Here is a 21733-nt window from a genome sequence, read left to right as displayed (position 1 = left end):
CTATCTGTCTTACTGCAAACACTGGTTCAGTTGTGCACCATCAAGATCTGAATCTGAACTGCTCATCTCACATCTTACTTTCTACATCTCTGCATATTCATTTATCACTCTCCTGCACATTCATACAGTGTGGCAGGAGTCTCATACTTCTACAATGCCCAAAGATGTATGTGTGCCCTTTATTCTTGTACACTGGCACTAGGGTGCTTATTCTACATTCATCTGTCATAACATGTTCTCCTTACTGCTATGAGTACCCTCAAGAGCCATTTCTCCCCTGACACAACATCTTAATTATATCTGCTGTAGCCTCATCTAACCCTGCTGCTTTCCCTGATTTCATTTTCCTTAGTGCTGTTCTTACTTAATTTAGGGTGGGTTCCTCTTCATATTTTATTTATTTTATTTTACATTTGTTTACTGGGAAAAATCCAACTGGAAACAGGTCATTTTTCACCGGAAGCCTGGGGAGAAAAGCTCCAGTTAGAGATATATTGTTAACATACAAACTATACATAGAGTACTACTTACAGACATCTCAGCAGTTTACAAACATTCAAGATAGCATATTGATGGCAAATAATTACAAAATGTTGAGGTATACAGTTCCTTACATGGAAGAAGTCCCTTTACACATCATAATGCTACAAATGCAATTGAAATGATAAAAAAAGAGTAATTAACATACAGATGTAGTTACTTCTTCATGTTTCGTTGTAGTCTACGTCTGGAGCAGTACAGCTTCTGTGGGGTTTTCTTCATTCGAAAGCTGCTGGAATTACTCCTTCCATCTGCATTTGATGTCCTGTGGACTGGTGAGCAGATTGATGCTTGCATCTCTTATGAATCATGTCTCATAAACATCTTCTCTCTCTTTTTTTTTTTTTTTTTATCTTTATTTTTCTGTCATAGGTTTACCTCAAATAGTTGGTAAAATATAATGAAATCACTATATCAAATATAATAGATCTGTATATTTGGTTCTCTTTCTTCCCCAAATGTCTGCAGTGTTTTTCAGATTACACTTAAGTTCAGAATTAATGAATATCTCTATCATGTACGCAAAATTTATTGTTCATAACTTAGGTTTAAAATATGATTCATACCACAGGCTTCAGAAACTTTTATTATATTCTGTTTTGATGGGTTATTTAGAGATAACCTCTGCCTGGTCGATAAAGCAATGTCTGAGTCAGTGTTATTTGAAATTCTATGACTTGAACACACTGCTGAGGGAACTACATTATGTTACAGAACCTAATACTGTCTGTCAGTTAACGCAGAGGATGTTGTTGAGTTGTTAACTAGCTGTTCTATCAATTCAAGGGTACAGGGTTTGCTTCTTTCATCATCCTTTCAACCACTGTATGACTCAGAATGAATCACCTGATCAGTGTTCCTGGGCTGCCCTTGAAAAGGGACAATCGGACAATTATGTCCAATGGGCTTACCCAGTTATCAAATGCATAAAAATACTAAAAAAATCAATAAAACAAAAAATGACAGATACATCACACAGCAGGCCGGATTCAATAAAGCCTACACTAAGTGTACACTGTCCTGAGTGAACAGACAACAAAGACATAACACGCACCTTCTTCCTCCTAATTTTAGTTTTCCTACTGATATTTTTGCAGCTCTAAATATTGACAGGGATTCATCAGGTTACTACAAAGTGTACACTACATGTACACTTAATGTAATCTTTCTGACTGACTAGAAAGCACAAAAAATATGGTAAGAATTTTACTGAATATTTATTTTATTTTTTAATTTTACATTTGTTAACAGGGAAAATCCAACTGGATATAGGTCCATTTTCAGGGGAGGCCTGGGGAGAAAAGCTCCAGACATACATAACAAGTATTGTGATGCCCGTGCCCTGTCCCAGCAGTCAAGGAGCCTCAATCCTCACCACTAACACCAGTGAGGGGCATCTCATATAGGAGGAAAGGATAACAAATACACACAGTAAAGTGCAATTTCCCTTAACAGCACAGATATCACAGTCAGTCAGGGGCTGGTCGCTCCCTTGTTCTCCAAGTCCCCAATAAGACTCCCCACTGGCACAGCTATAGGGTCCAGATCTCAACCTAATGGGCAAGCTAAAACCTCCAGCACCCTCTCTGTCCAACCAGTGTGTGTCCCTGCCCAAGTAGCTGACATACACACACACACACACACACACACACACACACACACACACACACACACACACACACACACTTTGAGAAGAGTTTATACAACCACACAGACACTCCTGGGGAAGGTTGGCACAGGTTCGCCAGCTGTGTCCCTTTTTCCGAAGACTATACGGTAGTACCAGCTGCCACCACCCACTAATATTTATCAGCTACTCAAAGGCCCTTAAAAGGGTGTCCAATTACTACTGTGCAATATTATTACCCAATTGGTAGTATAGCCTAGGGCTAAAGCTATTGGAGTGGCTTTGTACAATTTAACCAAAGGCATGCAAGTACTCTAAAAAGCTTAAATTATCTCTACAAAAACAGCCACAGTTGAAAGGGTTTAAAAATATTTAACAACATATAGTCAAAACACAAGACAATACTTTTTACTACACAGTGCTAGTCAAGAGTTCGGAAACCACAGAAAAATACTTAAAATAATTCAGTAGTACAGTTCTGACATCACAGAAAAACACAGTCTAATCTTTCTAGTTTCTAGCTATTTCTAAGAGAAAACACAAGTTGAAGATAAACTTACATATTGAGTAAGACAGTGCTAACAAGTTGGATGGTCAAGACAAAAATGCTTAATGCTCTCTGATTCTCTCTGTTTTTAAAATCACATTCTTGGTTCATATTGCATCATTCTTCACACTTCCCTGTGTTCCCAGGCTAACAGAAACTACATTTGCATTCTTCACCTCTGGGCAGAAACCAGAGCAATAAAGGACATTGATGCATGCAAACACTGGCCATTAACTCTAGCCATAAAACAATAGGCAGAATGCCCCACTCTAGACTCACTGGCTCTGAGTCCTAACATCAAACGGTCACAACATGCTTTACTTGGGTCAGTAGAGTGCACTGTTGTTACATTTTTTCCAGTTCCACGTGTAACACTATTTTACCATTTAAGACAACAAGCCTGTAATTTACATTAATATTTACCGATGACATAATTATCTCCAAAATTCTATCTGGCTAGGCTGGCAGCCTTCATCTATCTTCACCCAATCTTCACAAGTACAAATGCAGTGAATTATTACAAAATGGACATTTGTTCAACAATATATACACACGTTCTAGATTTTCTAAAATACACACAGGAAATAGTTGGAAATTATTAACTGAATAGGAAATAGAGATTACAACTGATAAGCAAAATCACATACATTTATAGTGTTTAACATACATGGTTGAGACAAGATATCATCCTTACTTTAATACTTTCGAGTAGGTGAGAGACATATACACAGTTTTCTAAACAGTTACTCTTTCCTGTAATAAAGTTTTCATTGATAGTTGATGTTTGAGTGAGGGTTTGTACAGGGACAAAGCCAATGCATTTTTAGGTGTTTCTTAAGAGATATTTTGAATACATATTGTGTACACATAGTGTAGGCTTTATTGAATCTGGCCCAGCATCTTGCAACAATATGGAATATGCCTTGCTATCAGGAAAAGTCAATCATTAATGTCTTTTAAAAATAATCTTGCTATATGTATGGAAGGCAGAAAAATATCTCTGGTGAAGGGGTTACAGTAGTCAGTCAAGTTTCTTGAATTCAAATAGGTCACAAGTCTGACAAATGTATGAGGCTATTTATAAACTATGTTTTCAGGTACTATCAGGAAAAGTCAATCATTAATGTCTTTCAAAAATAATCTTGCTATATGTATGGAAGGCAGAAAAATATCTCTGGTGAGGGGGTTACAGTAGTCAGTCAAGTTTCTTGAATTCAAATAGGTCATAAGTCTGACAAACGTATGAGGCTATTTATAAACTATGTTTTCAGGTACCTGGCCTTAAATAGATGCTGGAGTTAATTTTATGAAAAAGCACACACATTTGTAAATATGCCAGAGGCAACAATAAACTTGGCTCCTGTCTAGTCCTTGACCTCTCAAAGGCCTTTGACACTGTATCCCACAACCTTCTTCTGTCTAAACTTTCTAACCTTAATCTGTCTAACTCTATTCTATGTTGGTTTGCAAGCTACTTCTCAACAGACATCAATCTGTTAAGTAGCTCTCTGCATTCTCCCCTTCCTTCCTATTCACACCGGGGTTCCCCAAGGCTCCATTCTTGGACCCCTTCAGTTCAACATTTTCACTTACAACTTACTCACATCCTGCCCACACTCTTCCTTAATTCAGTATGTGGATGACTCTACAATTATTTCTTACTTTGACAATCCCTCTAATCTCCTCACCCTCACTCAAGAATCTCTTCACTCTGTAGAAAAATGGCTAACTTCCAACCAGCTCCTCCTTACCCCCCCCCCCAAAAAAACATCTCCTCTTCCTTCCAAAATCTCTACAACACCTAAAACATACCTTCATCTCTTCCCTCAACAACACAACTATCAAGGTAGAAAGCCACACTAAATTACTACGAGTAATAATAGATGACCAATTAAAATTTTATTTACATATACACCACTACATTAAAAAAAACATCAAAAACTTGGCCTCCTTTATAGACACAAAAAATTCTTCAGACGAATCTAAACTTACTCTCCCATAGGCATATCTCTTACCCAACCTCTTATACGCCACCCCAATTTTCACTAACTTACAAGCTAATCGCTTGAATAAACTGGAACTTACCTATAATAAAATTGCTTGATTCACATCGAATAAACCTTATCGCTCACACCATTGCCTATCCCTAAAAAAACTTCAAGTGGCCTGAATTGCAACAACTTCTTCTGTCTCAACTACACCTAGTTCATAGTATCCTTAATTGACCCAATTCTTGTCCAGCTCTGGCTACACTTCTCTCCCTCTATACTCCTACATGGACTCTATGCAGCTCTGATCAATACCTCCTTGAGATATATAAACCCAATAAAAACATTGGCAAACTTCTCTATAATCACTTAGTAACCAAAGCCTGGAATAAACTGCCCCTACACGTTAGAATGATTCCTGACACTATTCATTAACAAAAAAACACTTAAAGACTCTATATTAAACTTCTGGACCTGTTCATGTACTGACCCAACCTAATCTACCTCCTCTCTTCTCCATGCCTGATTTTCTTTTTAGACCTCCCATCAATTTGTCCACAAAATAGGTCATATTGTCTTTCTCCTCCAATTCTGATGTTTTCTCATATTCCATGTTGATCTTGTTTTCATACCTTCACACTAATTGTAGTCTCTGTATGGAAGGTATCTATTTACTCATATGTTTTATTTGAACCATTCAAAATGCCTAAAATACCTTTTATTCTACTCTAAATTTATGTGATGTTTCTGTTTTGAAGTCTACTATCGACCCTTATGTATTATCTGAATCCTTCAGAATGTAAAATGATCCCTTCATTCTGCTATAACTGTATGAATAATTTTATTATAATTTGTATAGATTGTAATTGTATTGTGATCTGTGGTATTGCTCTGATTTTTATTATGCATGCATACTTATGGAGCTTTTCTCCTCAAGTCTCTGCTGAAAAAGGGCATCCACCCAGTCAGACTAACCTGGTCAACAAATGTCAAAATAAATAAAATAAATAAATAATAAATGGCACAAGTTATGGCAATAAAACCTGTAGACTTTATACTACTGTCCATCGGGAATAGCTCATAGGTTTTCTGAGTTCAAGGTATTGCACTTATCAGTGATACAATGGATTGTCTGCTACAAGAAATTGTTGTTAATGAATTTAGCCTTGTTTAATAATGGACCATCATAGACAAGTGAAATTCTTCATCTATATTGCATTTCGCACCAGCTACACTTGACCACTGAAAGACAGATATCTTTTCCAAGGATTAGGTTAGAAAGTTCTGGGGCATAATATTCCCCCATTACTGTAGGTATACTCCTGAATTACGTAATGCAATTGTTCAGCAAATGTCATATTCTGTGGATGTGACTTTTATTCCATATAAACCTATATAATATTTTCATGGATCTATAATTAATCAATTTATATGTTTAATTGGAAATATCTTATAGGCATTTCTGACAATTTAGGACCGTGTTTTTCCCTTGTTGATAAATTTAATGTTGTTGCTGTTGTTGTTGTCTTTCGGCTTTTCCCGGTTAGGGGTCGCCACAGCGGAACTCCGGTCCGCTAATGATTGGCAGTAGATTTTCATGAACGCCGAGGTGCCAGCTCGATATTTTTCCAATTACTTGAATTAATTTTAGTGTGAGGCATTAACTGTGCAATAGTAACTATATTGTTTACTGTGATGTAAAGAAATTTAAAAATAGACAGTTAAATTAACTTGACAAAGGAAAAACTGTGCGCTGTTTACCATCTGAAGTGCATATTATCAGATTTATTTTGTGGCCATCTAAGCTTACAGACCCAGTAGAGAAAAGGCAATTAATCCAGAGAAAATCTGAGGTTATTCATCACTAGAAATAAACACATATTCTGCTTCTAGTTTAAATGGCAGGTAGCAAAAGCTGGGGATAAACCATTCTGAAAATTACAACATCTCAAAGAGGAAAAAGTCAAAAGTCAAAAATGATGGCCTGAAAGAGAGCTGACAGTATGCCTGGAATCCACCCTTCCCCCAGGTTTAACACAAACCATTCACTTACTCAACCAATTCACATTTTGGGGATAAAAAAATTGATCCCAACAAACTTGAATTTAAATATGAACAGCCAGGTGTTAATGTATGACCAAACTTGGTCGATTAGCCTGCTTAATTTTTTTTTTTATGTATGTGCCTGGCATGTTCTATATTTATATCATAGTAAACTGCTTGTGTGTACAGAAGGATCCAGGGTTCATGCATGTCCTCTGCAAAGTAAAAATCAGACAGACAGACTATTAGGAAGGAGAAGAGGTTTGTGTGTTTAAAGCTACCCACAAATACCTCCATCCAAACAAGAATACATCACCTCTGTGGTATGACATTAAGTCCATCCTCCTTAAACTGTAAACTATGAACAAGAAGCTCACTGAACCTCTGGCTTTTATCAGTATTAAACTAACTATGCAGTCTAAAATAATTTTTTGTTCTCAGTTAACCTATTTAACAATCTAACCACAGAATTCAGATCCATTTATTGAATTTTAAGATCCTAAATGTCAATTCAAGAGTCTAGTTAGCTCAAGTGACCATTCTTTTAGAAAGCACATATTTGCTGGAATAAGCATCGCCTTGTAATGGACAGTGCTTAGCTTCATGGGTACATCTGTAAGTGGCAGCTGAAGCCTGGTTTAGCATCATTCACATTAGTACTGACATTCTGGTTATTTATCAGTCTTCTACAGAACAGCTAAAGTGCATTTAGGAGTGGATATATGTTGTACAAAATAATTAGGGTGTTCAAAGATGGATCAAAGGGGTTGTACTTGTCCTTTGCCAAGTAAAAAGCAATTTCTCAATAGTAAACCAGCAGTTTGCCCAGTACAATTTGTTTATTTGTTTGTTTGTCTGCATTTTGTTTACTGGGAAAGTCCACTAGGCCTTAGAGAACCCATTTTCAGTGGAGGCCCAAGGAGAAAAGCTCCACAATACATGAATTTAACAGTTCAAATTACAAAGATTTGAATTGCAAAGAATACTATGAATAAAATACAGAGAAAGAAATGTAAGAGAAATGTAAAGTAGTAAAATCTGAACAATCAGTATAAAGTAAAGATTTACATTGTGTAAATTCTCTATAATCTCTTTCTACAGTAGTATTTTCTCACCACATAAAATAAGGTCAATAACAAATAGCATAGCATACATATTCTGGGGGGGGGCTTGGTGAAAGTACAATTCCAACTTAAGGATAAGTGGTTGTAGAGGGAAGTTTTGCAAGATGTAGAATTTTGAGTTGTTCTAATTGACAGAGGCAGAACATTCCAATTTTTGACTATCGAGCATGAATAAAGAAGTTGGCCGTGTGGGAGGTTAAGTTTGTAATCCTGCTAAAGCTTCTAATCCCCTGATCTAAGGGGCCTGTTTGGGAGGTACTAGCTAAATATAGAATTCATGGTAGGACAATCTAGGGGTTTAAAGAGCATTTTGTGAGCTATGGTTAATTGCAAATAGGTGAGATAGTTTTGTAGTTCTAGCCATTTCAGTGACTTAAGAGCAATGCAGTGATGGGTGGAGTATTTAGAATTAACTGCAAATTTGGCAATTTTATTGTAGCATGTCTCAAGTTTGGACTTTGAAGAGCTTTGGATGTTGGCAAGTAGAGAGGCACTATAGATGAGTGACAATAGGTAAGTTATGGCTAGGGTTAGTTATGTGTATGGGCTTAGGAAGTGATTATGTCTAGAGAGGATTCCAAGTTTATGATGTGTTTTGTGAATGTTGTGTTGTACATGCAGGTGAAATTTCATATGTTTGTTGATACTGATTCCAAGGAGCTTTGGGTGGTTAATGACTTAAATTATAGTCTTATTATGAGAAAAGATGGTGAACTTGGTTTTATTTAAGGGGGTTTTCTTAGGGGTGAATAGTATGATTTTGGTTTTATCTGGGTTCAGTGCTAGGTGGGTGTTGTGCATCCAGGGTTCAGTACATAAGAAGGCCTTTTGAGTTAGTTGAAGTAGATCAGAGATGGAGTTGGCAGACCAGACAGTAGCAGAGTCAGCTGAGTACTGCATAACAGATCATTAAGACAGAGATGAGGGGAAATTGTTTATGAAAATGCTAAATAGGAGTGGTCCAAGTATGGAGCCTTGGGGAACTCCTGTAGGGGTGTTGAGAAAAGGAGAGATGGAGTTTTGCCATCTGACACTCTGTTGTCTTTCAGTTATGTAACTGGAGAATCCAGTTTTGTCTGGGGAGGAAAGAGTGATCTTAGAAAACTGGGTGATAAGTAAAGGGTGAGAAGTAGTGTTGAATGCTTTTGATAGGTCAAGGAAGAGGGTAGAACAATTTTGCCAGTATCATGAGCTCTGTTGGCTGTATCCATGAAGGAAAGAAGAGCAGCTACAGTACAATGGCCATGTCTGAAGCTATGTTGAGAGGGTGAAAGTATCTGGCTGTGAAGAAGACAGATGGGAAGTTGAATACTGATACATTTTTCTAAGATTTTGGAGATAGGAAAAATAATTGCAATGGGTCAGACATTAGTGATGTCAATATTATTGTCACCGTTATGGAGAGGGAAAATGAAACCCTTTTTTCCAGGTTTTGAGAACACAGGACTCAAGGATGGATCTATTGAGAAGTATGATTATGGGATAATTGATGATTGTCAGCAGCAATGTTAAGCTATTCTGAGAGTATGTCATCAGGGACATTAGAGCAAGGTTTTAGCTTTAGTAGTAGTCTTTTTACAGCTGAGATTGAGATGGGCTTTAGAGTAAAAGTGGAAGTGGAGTGGGTATTGGGGTTATACAAATGTCGGGTGTTAGGAGTGCAGGGGGAGTAAGTGGGTGATTTAGATGGGGATGTGTGGCAAGTGGAGTAATTTGTTTGAGAAAATGTTGCTGTGATGTTGGCAATGGATTTGATAAAGAAAGTATCAAAAAGAGAGGCTATTTCTTCTGGAAATTTGTCTGGGTGAGGGCAGAGATTTTTTTTTGTTTGTTTTTTTTTGCCTTGGTTAAGTAGAGATGCAACAGAATTCCAAAATTTCTGTGGGTTCTGCTCATGGTTAGACTGCAGTTTTAGGTAATGTTCTTTTTTATCTTTACTGACTAGATTCTTTACCTGGTTGTGAAGTTGCTTGAATTTTAGTATGCCTGGGTGTTTCTGGGTGCTTGCCATAACTTCAATATTTTGTCTCTGACACTCATGAGAAGTTGAGTAGGCTTGAATAGCTAGGGGGCATGGCTATTTTTGATCCTCTGTACATGTAGAGGTGCAAGGCTATTTAGTGTATTCATGAAGGTAGTGTTGAAGTAATCAACAACTTTATCAAGAGGGTGGGTTTTTAGCAAATGCCAATCTGTTAATTTTAGAATATTGTTGAATGTTACAGGGTTGAATGAGGTCAACCTCCTTGTTTGTTTATACTGATGTTAACTTTGACTGGAAGGGGAAGCATGGTTTATAAAGGCTTGGAGATGGTCACTGAGGGTGTTTAGGGAGTGTTCTGGCTGAGGATATGTTGTTGGGGTTTGTGACCAGAACCCAGTCTGAAATGGATCTGTTGTCATTGTCTTTGTTAGGTCTGGTTGGGGAATCAATGAACTGGGTAAAGTTGAAAAGCTTAATATTTGAGGGTGGGTGGTTGGAGTTGAGCTCTAGCTAGTCAATATTTATGTCACCTAGTATGATAGTTTCATTTTTTAATACTGGAAGAAATCCAGGCTAGGATATTTTCCAATATGGGTATGTAGAGAACTACGATACAAAGTTTTTTGCTCTTATTCATATTTAAGAAAGTTATGAGTATTTCTGCTTTAGAGAACAGTGGTGTAGGGTTAGTAAATGGAACTAAATTGTAGGTGTCAGTAAACAGAAGGGCAACACTACTTCCTTTTTTACGGGCCATGTGTAATCTTATAGTTTGAAAATCTGGGGGGAGAGAAATTCAATGTCTTTAATATTGGGTTTTAGCCAGGTCTTAGTGGTGGCAATAATGTCTGGTTGCTGGTGAGCAATCCCTGTGTGAAAGTCTGAAATTTTATTATGAATACTTTGGAGATTTAGGGTTACTATATACAATGACTTGTGGGAATCTCTGTTGATGAGTGAGTGCAGCAGAGTTGTTGAGTGTAGTGGGTCCTGGACTGGGGTGTATGTTGCTGCATAAGGGTATGGCGGAGAGCAGTTCTGTACCCTTAGTCCTTCTTTAGACATCAAGTAATATATTTTCTTTTACAACTGCGCCCTTTTGATAATTTAATACCTAAGATCAAAGGGACACAGAAACAAGTGTACTCAGTCATAGGAGTTGCTACAAAAGGTACCACAAAGGACATTTTATTTCTGGCTAAAACACGAAGCATTAATTAAAAGGAGTAAGGTGCAAAGTTAAATCTCAGAGTTGTCAATGATGGTAAAAGGTTTATAAACAATGCTTTTATTTATTTTGCTGTTATTACTATTTTACATAATATACAAGAATAGTTTAAAATAACTTACTTGTAATATTCAGCTGCTACATCAAACTTTCCCAACAGTATATGTGCATTTCCCAAATTACTATATGCTCTTCTTTCAGCAGCTTTATCTCCAAATTCTTTTGCTATTGCAAGACGCTGGAAGACAGAAGATATGAAAAATGAAATAAATTTTAGCTGTAATGCCCACATAAAGTACACATTAAGTTCTGTGCATGCATTTATTTTGTAAATTGCAAACTATCCGCTAATTTACAGTTTATCAACCCTGTTCTATAAGAGGAATTCAGGTGATGAATATATACAGCAATATGAAAAAATATTCCTCTCTCTCTAATGTGTAATATTATACAGTACAAGTACTCAGGTAGGTCCAGCAATTATACATAAATGTGACCACTTCAGCATGCTGATAATTTAGGTTTACCTGCTCGACTTGGACACTGGGTGTAGAGCTGATATGGAAATGCTAAATAGCACCTGTGGTAACAGGTTAATCCATGCATAGACTAATTCATAAGTGCTGCCAGTGAACTCAAACTAGTAACATCTGATGTTGTGGGTATATACTGCAGCTTTAAACCTCCTTCTAGAAAGGAACAAGCAACTTACAAAAAATACTAAGGAGCTAAAATAAAGCAGTATGAGAGGGAAAAAATGATCTCCTCACTACACATGGCAATATTTTACTACACAAAGCAAGACATCTGTTTGTAATGCATTGCCTGAATCTTCACACTCTTCTATTGATTTGCATATTATTATTTTGTTATTAGCCATAGCCTCTGCCCGAGTGTTTTTTTCCAAAACAACTTGAGAGCGTGTGAAGGTGTAAAGGGAGTAAACCTTGTCCTAGCAGTTATGAATAAAGAATGCAGACAAATAATTGCTGATAACAGAATAAGATGAAAAATAACCAAAGACAAGCCTATTGATGGTAGTTGAAAGAAGTGAAACTAAGGCAGATATGTTTCTATAAACACTAAAGTGATTGTTATATGCATCATTAGAGGCTTATTCTTTTCATCGCAGATGCTGGAATATCTGAACCCATTTTCTGTTTTTTTTTTCTGGACATTCTCATTAGTGACTTTCCCTACTTGTTTCAGAATTAGTTGACGTAGTCCTAACTTGTTCTTAGTGCATTATCACAATCAGTTACCATATAAACCAGAATCAGAGATTAAGAATGTACTGAGTATTTGACATACTTTTCTCTCTAATGGAATTCTGTTATAGATAATTGTCCTTTGCTACTAGTGCCTATACCAGAAAACTTACTCCAAGAGCAGGAAGTCATGGCAGCTGTATTAAGAGGTATACGAGTTGGAAATATGTACCTGATATGTCACACCAGGTTATATAGTAAGAGACAACAGAGGGAGTATTATTTGAAAACTACTCTGTCACGGTCTGGAATTCATAGAAGTCATAGGAATTTCAAGGGAATGTAGTCTTGTAATCATTTACACCTTGACAGTCCCCACCCTTAGGTCATACTCCCTTTCTCTATGAGGTATCAGCCAAGGGGTAAATTTGTGGGTACCTATCTAATTACCCAGGCCCTGTTTGAAGAGTGATAGCTTATCACACGTCTTAGTCTGGAGGGAGCAGTCTGTTCTAGTGGTTGGGGAGGTGCTGTATGGTTAATCTCTCTCTCCAATACATTTTATCTTCTAGTGAATATTTAGGTCTCTTATTCTGGTATTCATGGAACTACTAGACCTGTAGAGAAGCAAGATATCCAGGACCACTGGAGCCGTATTGGCACAGAAGATAAGGCACATATCTCCCCTCAAGTGTCTGTAAGATATTGAATAAAGGAACAGTGCTTCCAGTCTCTCATGGTTGCTCTGGATCTTTAACCCTGTGAATGTCTTACTTAGGAACCACTGGGCTCTTTCAAGTTGTCTGATATGTTTAGTGAGGTATAGCTCAAAAGTAGACATTGCACTCAATAATTGGCCTAATCAATGCTGACTATTAGGGGACAATTACATCATTAGATCTGGATGATATTCTCTTAGCAATTAGCTTTGCTTAGTAGAAGAATTTTCTGACTACTGTTGTCACATGATGACAGACAGAGAGAGAATTATGAACACATGATCCAAGGATCCTTAACAACATTTACATTTTGAAATGGGATATTGTCTGTGCTGTATGCTGGGGGGGTTGCCTACAAAACGTAACAATACAGCACTTTTTTTTTGCATCAGCACCCATTTTCAGTAGCTCTTGCTGAAGGGTTAATGCATAAGAGTGGGATGTGACAATAATTCCCAGTTTGCAGTCATCTGCAGACTTAGTTAACCAGAGGTCTTGGTTTTCAGCCTGAAAATCAGAAAAGAAAATGCTGAAAAAAAAGGAGTTTCAGTACTGAGCCCTGAGGGACTTCAATGGTCATTTTCATACTTTCTGATGAGTTTGCACTGTGCTGGTTCTGAATTTTAGCCCGTTTGCTATCCAACTTAGGAATGTATTTTTAAAGCCTTAAGCTTACTTACAATGTCGGCATGGGATATAGTGGCAAATAACTTAGCCAGGCTGAGTTACACTATGTGAACAGCATGCCGACAGCTTGTGTAACCCTCTCAAAGAAGTTAACCAAATTTATTAAGAAGGACCTTCCCCTGACAAACCCAAACTGCTAGGTGTGGAGTTGAATGAGAGTTTTGATATTATAGTCTAGAATGTCAATTATAATATCTTTCATTAATTTGCAGATGAGTGTGTTCAGGCTAATGGGTCTACAATTCCGAAGGACAGTGGTAGGGCATCCCTTGGGTGGTGACATCACCGCTGTGGTCCACCAAACCTCATGGACAAAGCCTGTAGCTAAACTTAGGTTAAAACATTCCAGGGCACGTATAGTAATAAACAAAAAAGCTATACTGCCATGCTTCAAAGAAGAAGTATTTTTGGTCATAGAAAACACCTTCAGTACATGTTGCTTTGTCATAATAGGAGGTTTAAGGGATATGTGGACTTTAGAAAGTATTTACTAGGGGGTAAAATGAGCACAGAAATCGTTTGCTAGTATGACACCAATATCACCTGGGTCTGTATTGGTGGTGCCATTTTGAATATGTTCAGAACAATGTTTGCTGTTATTCCTTAGTTTCCTAAAAAAGCTAAAGAAGGATTTATAATTATGCTTCAGATACTATTCTACCTTCATGGGCTGCTTTAGTAGACATAAGAGTAAGTTTTCAACAACATTTCTAATATTATTCGATATGAAGGTTTGTGGATTTGCTATATAATTTAAGGATTTTTTTTTTTTGAAAAGTTTATGTTACAGAACCACCAAGGAGGCTTACTTGTGAATTTAATACTACATTTTGTTCTGTTTTGGACCACCAACTCTATACACTTATCTAAATGAACATATATGACTCCTTTATGAAACTACCCGCTGTGCCATCATCAGAAATGATGATGTCATTAGTTAATTTTGAAACCTCATCATAGAATTCACTGAGATTATGTTTTAAATCCTTAAATTTTGAGATATTAATTGCAAGGGAATTGGAGATTTTAAAGACAAAATTTACTAGTTTATGATTCCACTTAACTCAGAAAAGACATACCACGGGAAGAGTGCATAAAGTGGCTGTAAGAACCAGATCAAGAATATTATGTTCGCTAGTGAGTTTTGATCCACTAGGTTTTGTTTATTAAATCTAAGAGCTTCTGGGTATACCCTACAATAGTGGGATAAGCACTCCAAATTATTAGGTAGTATTTGAAGTTTCCCAATATAATAGAGTTCTTGATCACACATAATTCTTCAAATACATTTAGAATCTTGCACGATTATCCAGGGAAATGGAGGGAGTCTTATAACAGACTATAAGCTGATAATTTGTCTTGTTTATGGTGATGTAGAGTTCTATGAGCTCTGTTTATGGGTCTCCTGGAATCTGTCTGGAAGTGATATGGTCCTTAACAAATAAAGAGATACCACAGTAGTTACCTTCAGGTTTCACTTGGGTCTGAGGGTATGGTAGGTACAAATCCCAGGTATGGAAGGAGTGCTTTCTTTACATTTAAACCACGTCTCAGTAATTACACAAACAGGAATAGATACCAAAAGCAGAACACCTCAAGATTGGGTAACTTATAGTTTAGACTTCTTGCACTGAGAGCCACTTTAATGTGACCTAGTTTTGGGTTTGATGTGTTTTGTTACGCAGGCGGTGCAGTGGTGCAGCAGTTAGCATAGTCACCTCACAGCAAGGGGCTCTCTGGTTCAATTGTCGGTTGGGGTGCCTTCTGTGTGGAGTCTGAATGCCCTCCTTGTATTTATGTGCGTTTCCTCTGGGTGCTCTGTTTTTTTCATACATTCCAAAGACATGCATCTGGAGCATTTCTACCCAGGCCTCCACTGAAAATGGGTTCCGTCCCAGTTGGTCTTTCCCGGTAAACAAAAGTTAAATAAATAAATAAATAATAAATAAATTACAATGGAATATCCATTACTTGCTTTCTGTCTTAAAAGGCCTCATGGGGGCAGCAAAAGCTCTAGTTACTACACAGAAGGCTTGAAATGAGAAGTGCAGGTGATCTTTTGTGAAGCATCTCATCCCATGCTGACACCCCCCTGGAATGACATCAACTATTTAGCCAATTACTGCAAACCAATTCACTCTTCTTTTACCCAAGCATTATTCTTGAAGAAGGAGGGACTCAGGACTAGTGTCTTACCTCAATTTACTGCATGTATGGAGAGTTCCAATATGTCGCTATGCATGCTTCTCAGGGTTTTGTATTCTATGCCATTCTCTCTCACATTGACCATCACTATGTGGTCATATTTCTCAGGTGAAAAGGTCTGCAGTGCACTTGTGATGTCAAAGATCCAGGATCCTGAAAAAGAAGTCGCAGCTACCCTATCATTGTTGAGCCTCATGGGGAATCTGTTTGCCTAACTATGGGTTACCTAACACTAAACATTTTTACTAGTACAGTGGTTTGGTATAATAGATTTGAATTGAATTGTCTCTTAGTGACTCTGCTGTAGGGATGTATGAAGGAGATGAGGTGTCGGATTTATTCTGAGACCTTGTCTTCTTAGATGCAGAAGGCTTTAGTAAAGATGCCTGGTGGACCATCTCTCCAGCTTTCTTTTCATGGATCAGATTATTTATGCTGTTGTTTCATTTCCCAAGGCAAAAATAATTTATGCTTTCAACAAATTCACCATGGGAATAAAAAAAACCCACCCAATGAAACAAAAAATGTTGCCTAGCCCTTGGAAAGCTAGGAAAGACACCAAATTGTGAAAAGGAGTGGGGTTTCAAGTAATAATGCAAATTACTTCACTTGCTGCTATTCATTTCTGTCTTTTTCTGTCCTTCATTATCGTAGTGCGCCTGCAATACCTTGAGTGTTCTTTCTTTACAAGCATACAAGCAATATTGCTCTCTTTTCCCAAGATTCTTTATACACAAATTCTGCAACACTCAAAAGTTATAGCTCTTGTTCAGTGCTTCTATGTTTCTTGAATTTTGTAAAAGGCATTTCTAATTGCATCTGGCAAAAATTATATTCAGCTAGAGTCCTGTATCTTCATTTTACCGATTACATCTTACAAAAAGGATATTCAACTAGAGTCCTATATCTTCATTTAATTGTCTTGATTGTATTTCAGTAGGTTCACTTTTCCTTTGAATATCTGATAACAAAGCCCAGCAATCACCGCAGCTTCTAAAGTATTGCTATACAGGTACTTTTCCATTATTGGGGCAACACTTGTAACGCAGTAGCAGGCGCATGCAATCATCGCACAGCTGTTAGCCCTGCAGCGTTTTTTTTTTTTTTTTGAAATGTGAAAAAAACACATAATAATGTACTGCGGTGTTTGTCTGGTTTTACAGAACTAACATGACATGTCACTGTACGACACAAGCACATGAAATATTTAACAAACCCTGTGCCATGCTTTATGCTGTTTACATCACTTCTTCATTCAAGCTATACAATCCAGATGAATCATTCCCCATGTTGAACGTACTTTGTGTCATTCCTCAAAAACCTGGGCAGCATTTCTACCACTAACAAGGCACTGTCGTCAGTGTGCTCACACCTTCTGCATGGGAAGGAGTACTGGTGAGGTGGGACAGACATAGAGGAACATTAGAAACAAATAACACTGCAGTGTCAATATACAACACAAATGGCCGGGAGTATGCTTCTGCAAGGAACCAGTATTTCAGGCTACATTTCAGACCAACATTTATGTTTGGCTACCACTGCTGTCCTGTCGACCAAAAAGTATTGGCGATGACTGTTGCCCCATTAATGGGGCAGGAAAGGGTTACTGCCAAAAAGGAAGAGTACAACTCTGCTGTAACTTAACCACCCATTTCCTGAGGGTTCCCTTCCCAGAAAAAAAATATACACTATTTGCAAAGATTTACTGTGAAGTTGACACACGGGCTTGCCTACACTTAACATTGTATTACATGGCTCTTACTGGCATTTCCAGCAGTATTCATTGTCACAAACAAATCTCACTCACTTAATTTTACATGACAGACTGAGTAGCAAATAAACTGAAACATCACAGTGCCTGCCATTTAAATCTGATGGAAAGTGTATGATTTCTAGTGTATTTTACATAGGAGCGGCCTTAGGTCAACTGGTGCCCAAGGCAAAAGGGTTACATGGCGCCCCAAACCACACCACTCGGTGCCCCCATCCTGGTCTTCTTACAGCAAACAGATATTGGAAAAGCGCCCCTGTTAGAGCGGCGCCCTAGGCGGCCACCTAGCTGGCCTATGCCTAAGGCCGGCTATGAGTACAGCAGCACACAGCTGTACTGAAAAATTAGCTTAAGAAATTCTGACATGAAAAACATCTCTGCTATCACTGACAGCACGTAACATTGCCTGCGCACATTTCTACTGCTGTCTCATTAATGGAAAAGTACTTATATATATGTTAAGCTGTTTCTTGAAATTTGGCATATGTGAACAAGGAAGGAGCTTTTTACGTTTCTTAGATAAGATTTATTTACTGGGGCAAAAGAAAAAAAATATTTATTACAATAAAACATCTGAAGTAACTAATCTAAAAGACAGTTTCGTCACAGCATTCTTTCTAGAGTTTACTTCACTGTTACAGCATTCCTTCACGCAGTTTTTAACTAAAGCAAAACAGTACACAGAGACACCAGTATTTTCAACAAACCTTATCATAAAGGTCAGGGCACTAGTATCTCAAATGCTCCCTTCCCATTTCAGTGACACCTCCTAAACTGCTTTCTGCGGCTCTCTGGGGAATCTTCTTTAGTACTCTCTCTTGACCCAGAAATCACTAATCCGATATTCTCAAATAGGTATTGGCCATAATGCACTCCAAGATACACCATCCCCTCACTGTCTATGAGGATTTTACACTACCTTACCAACTCTTACACTACCTTATTCAAAATAATCTTCTGGCCAACTCCCAGCATGGATTTAGAATACAGCACAATACCACCTCAGCCCTCCTCTCCTTTTCTAATGTCATAAATTCCAACCGGAAGAACAACAAACTATCTTCTGCCCTGTTTCTTGATCTTTCCAAGGCCTTTGACATGGTTAACCACCAGCTACTCTTACTTACCCTAAATAAAATATCCCTAAACAACCATGCTATACAATGGTTTCAATCTTATCTTAGTGAAAGACAGCAGGCTGTCCTTTGGCAGGACAAACTCTCCACCCTTCTCCCCATTACCCTTGGTGTCCCTCAAGGCTCCATATTAGGTCCCCTTCTTTTCTTCCTCTTTATCAATGACCTCCATACTGTAATCCCAGATGCAACTTGTATACAATATGCTGAAGACTCCACCCTGATCTGCTCAGCCTCTACCCCTACAGATCTCCTTAGTTTAACCCAGAAAACCTTTAATACAGTGGAAAACTGGATCTCTAATCAACAGCTGATATTAAACCCTAATAAAACAAAGCTATTGCTCTTCTCCCCTACTCGCAAATCCTCTCAACCTTTGTTTACTATAACATATAACAATGGGACCATAATCTCACCAGATATGTATACCAAACTCCTGGGTGTTATAATAGACAACAACCTCAAATATAATATGCATGTAAACCAAACTTAAAACCGTTAAAAAAATAACTTGGCTCTCTAAACAAAAACAAACCTTTTCTCACCCCTCTAGCTAGGACTGCCATTGCCCGTACCCATCTACTTTCAATTCTACTCTATGCCTCACCAATGCTCACTAACTTGAACAAAATTGATCTCAGCAAACTCTCTACCTGCTACAATCAAATTGCCAGGTTTGCCACAGGAACTCCCTACAGGATACACCATTGTCAAAACCTACACCTCTTAGGTTGACAAGAACTCCCCAAGCAAATTCAATTTATTCAACTTACTGTAGCATTCAAGGTTATTAACCATCCAGAAAAAAATGCCCTCCCTTAAAAACATTATCCATCCCTACAAAAAAACGCTAGGCCTCTTCATTCCACTACAAAACTTTTGGTTCAGTCTGTTAAAGCTAACAACCTATCTGGAGAATCTTTGTTTGCAAATTCAGTAGGCAAAACCTGGAATTCGCTTCCATCTGACCTTACTCTGAACCCCTTCCTTAATCAGTTAAAAAAAAAAAATCTAACCCAGTATTTTAAAACTCACTGGTTATGTCCTTGCTCTAACCCTGACTAAAGCCTCATCTACTTCCATACCCCTGCAATTTCTTATTTATAGCAACTAACCTCTTACACTAAAAGGTTTAAAAAGAGAAACTGTAATATCTTTGCAGATACTCTGTATATAAGTTGCACCTATAGGTTTGATGAGAGAAACTGTAACATACTTGTATATATTTCTGTATATAAACTGTATTTTTCATAAGCTTGAAATGTGAGACTGTAACTTGTATGTTAATACAATATGTTTGTGCATATACTGTAACTTGCTTGTCTTTATCTGTTTGTAAGTTTGGAGCTTTTCACCCTGGGCCTCCGCTGAAAATGGACATGAATCCAGTCAGACTATCCTGGACAACAAATGTAAAATAAATAATAAATAAATAAATAAATAATTTGCCCCTTTTTTTGCATGGCTGTTCTGTATTTCTCTCTCATAATACATCCGCTGTTAAAGGCAATCCTAACAGATACAGCTGCAGAACTGGTCATACATTTTCCAATCTCAGTACTCACTAGTATTCTAGTATGACACTGTTTATGCAATACACACACACACACACATATATATATATATATATATATATATATATTACAGAAAAAGAGAGAGTTATTCATTTGGCTCAAAACACTTAAATTTGCCCTTTCCTTACTGTTGCGTGATCCTGGAGTCAGGGAGTCAGGGAGTGTGGGGGTGTAAAGGGGACTTACCCCTGCATTATGCCTCCTAAACCTGATAGACTTCTTTGAAGTAGTCACCAAAGCCATAGATGAGGGTAAGGTGGTTCACTCTGCCTATCTATATCCCACCAAGGCTTTCGACATCATCCCCCACTCTGGAATTATAGATAAACTCACTAAACTAGGTATAAATCCCTATGTCACAAGACGGGTTGCCAACTGGCTCACTGACAGAACCCACACTGTGAAAGTAGCAGCTCCATATCTGACTTCAGACCAGTGACAAGTGGAGTACCACAGGGTTCAGTCCTGGGTCCTCTCCTGTTTGGTATCTACTTCTCAGAAGTACAGGCTAACACAGAAGGTCTTTGGCTAACAATGTTCGCAGATGATGGCAAACTAGGAGCCATAATCCAAACTCCTAACGATGTGGACATCCTACAAAAGGGCCTCACTGAGACAGATGCCTGGTGTCAAAGCCATGGCCTCAAGCTCAATGCCAAAAAGTGCATTGTCATCCCTTTTGGTAAAAACTCTGTACCCATGAACTACCATATAGGCGGTAGTCTACTTAACACAAAGTGTGGTAAGAGACCTAGGGACACAGGTGGACAGTAGTCTCTCCTTTGATAACCACATTGCCACAGTAGTCAGGAAATCCTTCTACATGGCACACCTCATCACAAAAGGTTTCTCATCCAGGAAAAAAAAGAGATCATTGTTCCCCTCTACTCATCACTCATTAGACCCATTATAGAGTACAACGCCCCTTTTGGTATGTACCTTACAAGACATCTACAACAACTAGAAAGGCCACAGAAATACCTCACAATGAGGATTACTGGCCTCAAACAGATGCCCTACGCAGACCGTCTCAAAAAACTCCAGCTTTACTCCATCGCATATCACCTACTCAGAGGCGATCTCTGCCTAACATGCAAAGCTATGTCAAACCCAGAGCTGTTGGACATGCTCCACTTAAAGAAATCCCAATCCTTCCGAGCTACACACACTAGGGACCTAAACCTTGTCACCACAATAAACAGAACATGCTGGAGGGATAGATTCCTGCCCCAGAGACTTCCCATACTCTGGAACAAACTACCTATCTATATCAAACAAAGCTCCTCATTAGCACTCTTCAAGAAAAAACTTGATGATTGACTGGGAAATAGGAAATTCACCCTGGGGATCAC

General features: G+C 38.0%; 1 protein-coding gene across 2 annotated transcripts in view; it reads right to left on the bottom strand.

Moving 5' to 3' along the window:
- The window catches only part of GPSM1 (G protein signaling modulator 1), a 2081362-nt gene that overhangs the window by 1157400 nt on the left and 902229 nt on the right, over positions 1 to 21733 (bottom strand). For both annotated transcript variants that reach the window (XM_044058046.1, XM_044058047.1), the window contains exon 6: positions 11204 to 11319. In XM_044058046.1, the coding sequence (XP_043913981.1) occupies positions 11204 to 11319 (116 nt within the window). The remainder of the gene's footprint in view (positions 1 to 11203; positions 11320 to 21733) is intronic.

The sequence above is a fragment of the Protopterus annectens genome, chromosome 16.part0 (assembly GCF_019279795.1).
Source record: "Protopterus annectens isolate FY-2018-M chromosome 16.part0, PAN1.0, whole genome shotgun sequence".
NCBI lineage: Eukaryota > Metazoa > Chordata > Ceratodontiformes > Protopteridae > Protopterus > Protopterus annectens.
Note: the sequence above shows the minus strand (reverse complement) of the source record. Positions and strands in the feature narration are given on the sequence as shown.